Source organism: Morone saxatilis, unplaced genomic scaffold (assembly GCF_004916995.1).
Source record: "Morone saxatilis isolate NCDOM2014 unplaced genomic scaffold, NCSU_SB_2.0 Contig3, whole genome shotgun sequence".
Classification (NCBI taxonomy): domain Eukaryota; kingdom Metazoa; phylum Chordata; class Actinopteri; family Moronidae; genus Morone; species Morone saxatilis.
This window is the reverse complement of record NW_023339873.1, coordinates 23,120,154-23,129,046: the sequence shown is the minus strand read 5'-3', so window position 1 is coordinate 23,129,046 and position 8,893 is coordinate 23,120,154. Positions and strand designations below refer to the sequence as shown.

Sequence of the window (8,893 nt, the reverse complement as noted above, 5' to 3'; positions counted from 1 at the left end):
TGACCTACTGCAGCTTTAAACATAAGAATGTGTCCAGACGATCTGATCACAATGCAAGCTGTGTGGATTCTGCTGTACAACGTGTTTTTTTAAGTACTGATATTAATGGATATCATTGTTTGTTTTCCTTGTTTAGCTGGATATTCTTGAATATATCCATGATCATGAGTATGTGCATGCTGACATTAAGGCATCCAACCTCATGCTGAGCCACAGTGATCCCAACCAGGTTAGTCAACGTTAAAACATCATATGCCACAACCTTACATTCTTAAGCACTGCGTCTCTTATAGTTGGGAAACTAAGGTGCTACTCTGACCCCAGCACTGCTCCTTGAAAGCAGGGAGATGATTGTGTTTTTTGATCATAACACACTTGTGCTGCTTCATTAGATTCAATTAAGTCTGGAGAGGAGGGTGTGTATGTGTGTGTGTGTTACAAACGGGGAGATTAGATGGTAGCAGCTAAAAGCTTTTTCTAGCAAACAAGGCAGGGGCGAATATTTAATTTGAAGATTAATAATGTATCATTGGTAGTGTTATTAATGAGCTATTTATAATTGACCAATGTTGTTTATTTTTTAAATGGTAAATTGGCCTGTACTTGGTATAGGGCGCCTTTTAGTTCTTCGACCAACTCAAGCACTTTTACACTAACGCTGCACATTCACTCAGTGATGGTAAAGGCCATCAAACAGAAACTAACTCATTTTAGTCTTTGTGCTATGCTAGGCTAAACATGTCTCTGTCTATACTGCATGACATTTGTGTTTTAATAGCCAAGTTTGATTCTGGGAAACATTGCAGTTGTATTTGTATAGCTGTAGAAAGTGTTAAATGTTAGCTTGTTTTTGGTCTGTGTGTGTGTGTGTGTGTGTGTGTGTGTGCGCATGTCTCAAATCGATGTGTTTGTAAATTGTAGGTTTACTTAGTAGATTATGGGCTGGCATATAGGTACGCACCCGACAGTGTCCTGAAAGAGTACAAGGAGGACCCCAAGAGATGTCACGATGGCACCATTGAGTTCACAAGCATCGACGCCCACAAAGGAGCAAGTAGGTACAAATTAACTGCTAGTAGTTTATGAGCTCAAGTACAGCTTTTAAAAGCAGGCTGCCAGCTCTGCGCACACATTCACACACTGCAGCACAAATAGGATAAACTGACTGGAGGGATTTTGAGCATAGAGACAAAACAGGATTCCTGCAGATCCTTGAAAATGTAGATAGACTAGTTTTCTAGTCATGGAAACACCTGGAAATTGTTAATAAAATATCCTGGAAAAATATCCTGGAAATAATCTATGCTGACCTGAAACTAGACCTTTGGTAGGATAAGCTGCACACTTTGTCACTTTGAAGCGGTTTCAGCAAACACAGAACGGAAAAGTGCTCCTTTTAAATTTCTGCTCCCATGTCAGTTAAAAGCTGTTCACACTGCTTGAGCGAACCTTTGGTGTCAAGTGTATTTGGGAAATGCTGTAGATGGTCATATGTACATATTAAATACAATTTACATTTCTTGTTGTGGTTGATAATTGTTCATTTTACGTGCAACAAACTCTTATAGTTTCTCTTCTTTTAATAGGCTAATAGGTGAGAAGATTAAGTTGCTGTAAAATAAAATAAATTATATCAGATTTTAACTATTATTTGTCCAATTGTAAATTCTTTCTGGCGTTAGATCTACACAGAATTAGGGATGATATTTGGAACGAAAATTGCTTTTAATTGGGATGAACTTCTCTTTGGTTTTCTACACTCAACATCTGTAAATATTAAAACAAAATACTTGTTTGGTATTCTGAGCGTAGCTGCTAGAAAAGCAATTACAAAGAAATGGCTTAAGCCAAACGGCCCATCTATAGAGGAATCTGAAATCTTTCTAATGGAAAGAATCACCTTTTCTGTGAGACTAGAGAAAACTAAATTTGAGGAAATTTGGGAAAAGTGGAAAATGTATATTGCTCCTAAATGCCCTTGTTTGGCTTAACTGTTTGTAATTTCTTATTTTATTTTTGTCTTAATATGTTTTTATGCCATTTTGAAACACTCCATGTTCTGTTCATATTTGTATATTTTAAAAAAATTGTAAAGATGAATCACTGTATAATTCCATCAAGCAACGTTGAATGGGTAAAGTGCTGATATGTGACAATAAAATAAATGGTTATTTTTAAAGTTTTTAGTTTATTGTTTAAGATATTCACTGAACTCTCTGATAAACAGCCTTGTCCTGCATCAGAAAAGTAAAAGTTAAGACAACCAAAGATTATCAGAAAACATAGAATTTGTCAAAAACTAAAGAAGCTTATTAAGTATGTATGATTGTTAAACAAGAAAAACAAACAGAACTGTATAAAATGTTCCCCATAAATATCAGGAAAAGTCATTTTTGAGGCAATTTTCTCAAGAAATGACATATTTTAGCTTTAAATGCTGCTATTAATGCCAGTACTCATGTGTCACCAGCTGCATGCAGACGGAGCGACCTGGAGATCCTGACCTACTGCATGGTTCAGTGGCTGTGTGGACGACTGCCCTGGGAGGACAAGCTGCAGGACCCCCTCTACGTCAGAGACTCCAAAATCAGGTGGGAGAAGCATACCTGCATTGACTGCACACATGAGTTCTCTGAATGCATGTCAGCTGCATCCACGCACAAACAAGTTTGGAATTTGGAAAATTCACTTTCAAGGAGCTTGTGGGTAAAATCATATTACTTGTTTTTCCTTACAGGAGTCAAGAAAACATCTCTGAATTTATGACCAAGTGTTTCTCCTCTCAAGACAAGCCAGGTAAACACACACACAAACACAGAGATGAGTGTAGACTTTTGTAGTTTCCATGTAGTTTAGAAGTCCATCAGGCCACCACAACTCATTTTCTTCACACCTACGTTTTGACTGAGCAGTCATGAGCTCACCACGCCGTGCACACATTGCAGTAAACGTTGCCAGTGAAATACTTTGAGTGTGAAGCAAGACATGTTTGGTTATTAGCTATAACTTAACACACAGCTCTGAAACAGCTGTAGAGAGTGATAAATAATAAACAAGGAGGCCTCTATTAATGAGTGAAAATGACCAACAGTAATGTTGCATATGTGCATGTATTGTTTTCTGTCCCCTAGGGATGATGGCCACTAGCAATAAAAACTATAGTGGTAATTGCATTGAATGGTTATTGCTGAACTTCACTATTCATAATGCATAATCAAAATCTTTCATGTTTTTCAGAAATTCTTTAAAATGATTCCGTCTTATCCGCCTTGCTCTCAAACTTGCAGCAAACAGCACAATACATAGTTGGATTTTTGCCCATGTCCTCTAATGTCACCCAACTAAACTCCTGTTTCCAAGATAATAGAAATGCTTGCTTGTACTTTAGCTCATAAACCTTACCTGCTGCCACAAGTAACGCGTGTTAACACGTGTCTGTATTTGACGACCTAGGAATGAGAACAGGCAGTGTGTAGGAGGAACTATGGTGGCCATGAAACTTGCGAAAAAACGCTGAATCTACAGCCAATGTTTGGTTTGTCTATTCTGTGCTACTGAAGAAACATGGCAGTTCAACTTGTGACCCACTCCCTCTGTAGATAAACATCTCATTCTAAGTTAACAAAAACACAAATCGGAAGGTTGGCGGTTCGATCCCCGGCTCCTCTTGCTGCATGTTGAAGTGTCCTTGAGCAAAACACTGAACCCCAAATTGTGTGTGTATGAGTGTGTATGAATGATTAGTTTCAGTTCTGGTGAGCAGCTGGCACCTTGCAGGGCAGCCAGTCATCAGTGTATGAATGTGTGTGAATGGGGTGAGTGTGGCATGTAGTGTACAGTGCACTAAGTTGGAAGACTAGAAAGGTGCTATATAAGTACAGTCCATTTACCATTTACAACATCATTCCTATATTCAGCTGATTATACACTAATAAAAACATCCCTATAAATATTATATTCCATTTGTGACAATAGATCCTCCTAAATGTTACACACTGGACCTTTTAAGCATAGATTAAGTGCGTATTATGATTTTGGAAATTAGCTACCAATGGTGCTGGGCAGTATGATAGCATCATTGGTTATTTTAGCCCACAGCAATTGTGCATATCAGTGAGCAGAACATTTTTAGACAGTCCCCTATCTGGTTATTTACTCTATTAATTGTTCCTCTGTTACATTTCGCCCATTCATAGCAACCAAAGTGAATGATATCTTTCATTTATATTCATCCACATCTAATTCTAATCGTTTGGACTGAGGACCAATAACGCACAGTACAGACTGTAAATGGTGACTGTGACGTTTGTTGTCTCACTGTGGTAGGAGTTGTCATTTTAATGTTGGCACTTTGACCTGCAGTGTGTCGGTTCAGGCAGAGGAGGCGAACATGAAGCGTCACACCTCCTTCCTTCTGCTCTGCCGAGCACAACCAAACGGTTGTTTACAACTCCATCTGTGTGTGTGTTTGTAGCAGTGTGTCAAGTCTGCAGAAAGTCACACCAAACAGAATGAGGCAGGACACTGCGACCAGAGAAGAACATTATGGTGATGACAGAACAAAGATAGAGTAACACGACGAGAGGATCTTTATATGGTCCATCATCACAAAACATGGATCCAGGCACTTCATAAAAACAAGCCTTCCCAGAGTTAACTTCACAAAGCAAAATGGTGATATGCAGTGAACAAACAAAAAATAAAGGGCAAAATAGCATATAAGAAGATATAAACAGACATACCTCACCTGGCTGCCTTTTCTGGTAGTGAGACCTGGCATAGAGGCCAAGTTTCAGGCTTTTACTGTGTCACTCTGCTGTGTTCCAGATGAGATCCAGAGGTTCATGGAGGAAGTTAAATCACTGGGATACCAAGACAAACCACAATATGAGAAGCTGCGCTCCATCTTGCAGGCTGGACTGAAGGCCATCCAGGCTAAAGATGACGGCAAGCTGGAGTTCACTCCTGTCATTGGAGCTGTATCACCTCCTGCCAAGGTCTCACACACACACACACACGTACCAGTTTAAAGTACACCTGCCAATAGGAAGTGATTGAACATGGGCAGTGAAGAATTCTCAAATATATTATTTCAAGAGATACTGCACATTTAGACATGTTTTTTGAGCTATAAACTAAATTATGAGTGTACTGTGATAAAACACGGCAATGCTGGTGTTAATATTCACATTCTTTATGTCAAAAATAAAATAAAATCAGCATTTCATGTTGTTTTAAATCACCCTTTCAAGGCCAGTGCCGGCATAGAGTCGGCCGTTTGGGACTACTTTACATCATGACATTTATGCAAAAAAACCTGTGTTAAAACCCCTCTAATCAGTGGGGACTAGCTGCTGTAAGACTATTTGTTAGGGGACACAAACATGAATCCAAATGAATGATATACATTCTTTCAGCAGTAGCTATTCATTATTTTTGCATTCTGTAATTTAGCTACGCTACTCTCACGTTTTCACTGAAAATGAAAAAATCTCTCAGCTCAGCTGCGTAAACCAGGGTGCATATTTAGTTTGAAACTGGACTTTTGGTAGGATGAGCTGTGCGCTATGATAGCCCACATGGAGTGGAACGGACTTGTGGCAATCCTTTTGGTGTTGTGTCACTGATGTTACAATTAGAGGAAAACTTTGCTGGAGACCGGAAGTCTGCTGTGGTGAGAACAGCCAAGAGCACCACCAAAGGGATCTAAAGCACGTTGTCCCGCTTGAACGCTGACCACCTACCTTTAATAAACCTGAAATACTTTGTGACGGAGGAATAAGTTAAAAGTGTCAATGCTAGGTCTACCGCTAAATTATGACTGTTTTTTAACAAGTGCTGTCTTGTACTGTCAAGAAAAATCCCTGGAAAATGTCCTGGAAAGGTCCTGGAATTTGATTTCTTAAAAAAAGGGTGGTGCAGGCACAGCAGCCGGACTGAACACAGTCTCCAAGACTGACAGGGAATAACGTTACAGTACATTTCTTTTAATGTTAAGCATGTGAAGTAAAATGGATTGTAAGATAATAGTCTTTCCGTTAATGGTATTTCCATTACGCGTTAGTGCCGAGCTAACAGACTAAGCGCTAGTAATTTGTAGATATATAAGATGTGTATATATATCTTTGGTAAATAAATTTTTCCCCCACCTCTACACAGTTGCACACAGCTACATTACAACAGGTATATGTAACATTTACTTACAAAACATTCAGATTCATATTTGTTTCCTGCTTTCCAGCTTCATCTTGTCTTCTCCAGTCTCTCTCTCTTGCTCTCTCGCTCTCTGTGCATATGGAAGATGCCACCAGCCGAAGGGTTACCGGGCCCTGGCGCCAGTTATTGTATGTAATTATCTCGCCAATCTGTTCACCTCAGCAGGCGCCGCATGGTGATCATGAGGTAGCAATTGTCAAAATGGAGGCAAAAATGGGAAGCAGGGGGTGCAGGGGGTGAGTGATAGTTCAGGCTGAGAGTGGAGCTTCATTATAGAGGCCCGGGAAGGAGGAGGACGGACAGAGGAGTTGATTGCCTTCATTAAGTGCGTGAGTCTTAGAGGCCACCTTTTCTTTCTCCTTCCTCTGCAGAGCCTACAGTGGCTCTGATTTCTGGAGAGAGGACACAGATAATAGTCACCGTTTACGAAACAACTCTTCTGAGACACCTTCATCTTTGTTGACCTGCCGTTGCTTCACGAGCAGAAGAAAGCAAAGCCCGAGTGGTTCTGTTTGCTGCTATGTGGTCAAAACAACGGAACACATAATCATGCGTTTTAATGGATTAATGTGTGCGAGTCGGCTGGTGAGATGGCAGAGCGATAATTGCATTTGCTCAGACTTCACGCACAAAAAGCTGGAGGCTCTGAAATGTCAGGTCGCCTCATCGCCAAGTCAAGGCCTCACCTCAGTGTCTCTTCATTGCTGTCTCTTTATCACACGACGCTGCAGGCCTTCAGAGCTCTGACAGACTCTTAATTCTCTCTCTTCTTAATTTAGCTAAAAACAAAAATGTCTCAATTTAAAGACAGTTAATCATTAAAGTAACTGTTGTGATTAGCATTTGGGTTCCTTTTAGCCGTTTTGTCTGATTTTGATGGATAACTCAGACATTTCCTGCTCAGCTTTGAAAAGAAAATAGGGTTATGTATGTTGTGTCAAAAGGCTTCTAAGTATTCTGAACAGTAAGTGCAGAAACAAACATGACAAATATGAAGTCACTTCTGCTTAGCAACTCCATGTTGACCCACCTTCTGGGTTGTTCATGTCCCTTCTTTTCATTTTCACCTTGCAGAAGACCACCAAGAGAAAGAAAGCAGCAGCTGAAGCTGAAGAGAGCGAGACTGATGGGAGTCCCGTCAAGAAAAAGAGGGCCACAAAGAAAAGAGGTAGGTATTTTTTGTCTTTGATCAGTCAAATATATGTGAGGTCATTTTTTCCACTGCAGGAGAGCTTTAGTAGGTGGTTGCTGAGTCAGTGATACTGAATAAGTTGTAGGGACTTTCAGGCGTAGCCAGCAGTGCTGTCAGTATTGATGACAGTGACTACCATTTTACATCTGCCACACGATGCCACAGGTTCGAATCCAACCGGGAACCATTGTTGCATATTATACCAAGGGGCGGCTGTGGCGTCGTCCACATAACTCGGAAGGTTGTTGTTTCGATCCCCAGCTCCGCCGCCGCCTCCTGACGTTCGAAGTGTCCTTGAGCACGATACTGAACCCATGTGTATGAATGAGTTAGTTTCCATTTGAAAGTGAGTGAATGTGTGTGAAAGGGTGAATGTGGCACGTAGTGTAAAAGTGCTTTGAGTGGTCGGAAGACTGGAAATGTGCTATACAAGTACAGGTCCATTTACCATTTACCACCTCTATCTCCCCCCACATTTCATGTGTGCCTCTCAACTGTATACTGTTAATTGAAGCAGGGCAGGAATTACACCGCAGCCAAACAGCCAGTGCCATGGATGCCCCGACGTGTGGCCATACTGACCATTCTAAAATTAACTACCCACACCTGGGAATGTGTCAGTTCATCCTGAGGGAGACATGAATGTATGAGATATCCTGGCAATCTATTCAATTGTTGTTGAGACATTTCATTAAGTATGTATAAGTTGTATAGAATAAGTTGATACTGACAAACGTCAAAGACATGAATAATAGCAACCAATGTCAATCAATTGTATATTGAGAAGGTAGTGTCTTGTACTGACCTCCTTAAACATGATGAATTTTCCCTGGCAGAGGTGAATGGAGTGAAGAAAAGTCCCAAAAAGACTCCTAGACCAAGGAAGGTACTCCTCACTGCGAAACAGGCTGAACCCAAATCAAGACTGGTGGATATGGGGACCCAGACATCACCCGCACAGAAATCCAGAGGCAGAACCAAGAAGACCAGCTCTTAAGAAATCCACCTGTCTCCATTCCTCCCTCCATTCTCCTGCCTTTCCTCTGCTTCTTAAAAAAATCACTTTTTTAAGTTTTATATGGTAGGTTTTTTTGTTACACACTGATAGATGATGTTTGATTGTATTTGATGTGATCGAAGCCAGATTTTCTGTCTGTTACTGATATATGTTGAGGTTTGTTTGTATTTGGTGTGCTTGAAGCCAGGTCCATTGTAATAAAGAGGAAATTAAACTGTCCATCTTTTGTTTTTAATAAAAGGTTTCAGGGTTGAGGGCCAGAGTGTGACGGAAAGAAAAATATTTGAGGCAAATTCTGTTATTATTACGGAAGCGCATTGCATTCATTAAAAAGAATTTGACATCATATCTCGTAATTACGAGATATGGTGTCAAATTATTAGATAAAGAAAAGAGAAACGTCTGTAAATCCTCTCTGTTACAGTTTGGTTGTTTTTGGCGTGGTTACGGCCGACAGTAACCTGTAC

At 40.3% G+C, this 8,893-nt stretch overlaps 1 protein-coding gene across 1 annotated transcript in view; it reads left to right on the top strand.

Annotated features, from left to right (window-relative positions):
- Positions 1–8,647, top strand: part of vrk1 (VRK serine/threonine kinase 1) — a 14,016-nt gene extending 5,369 nt beyond the window's left edge. The window contains exons 7-13 of the mRNA XM_035674737.1: positions 137–229; positions 922–1,054; positions 2,471–2,591; positions 2,738–2,796; positions 4,828–4,997; positions 7,291–7,384; positions 8,245–8,647. Coding sequence (XP_035530630.1) covers positions 137–229; positions 922–1,054; positions 2,471–2,591; positions 2,738–2,796; positions 4,828–4,997; positions 7,291–7,384; positions 8,245–8,405 — 831 coding nt within the window. The 3' untranslated portion in view covers positions 8,406–8,647. The remainder of the gene's footprint in view (positions 1–136; positions 230–921; positions 1,055–2,470; positions 2,592–2,737; positions 2,797–4,827; positions 4,998–7,290; positions 7,385–8,244) is intronic.
- The last annotated feature ends 246 nt before the right edge of the window (positions 8,648–8,893 follow it).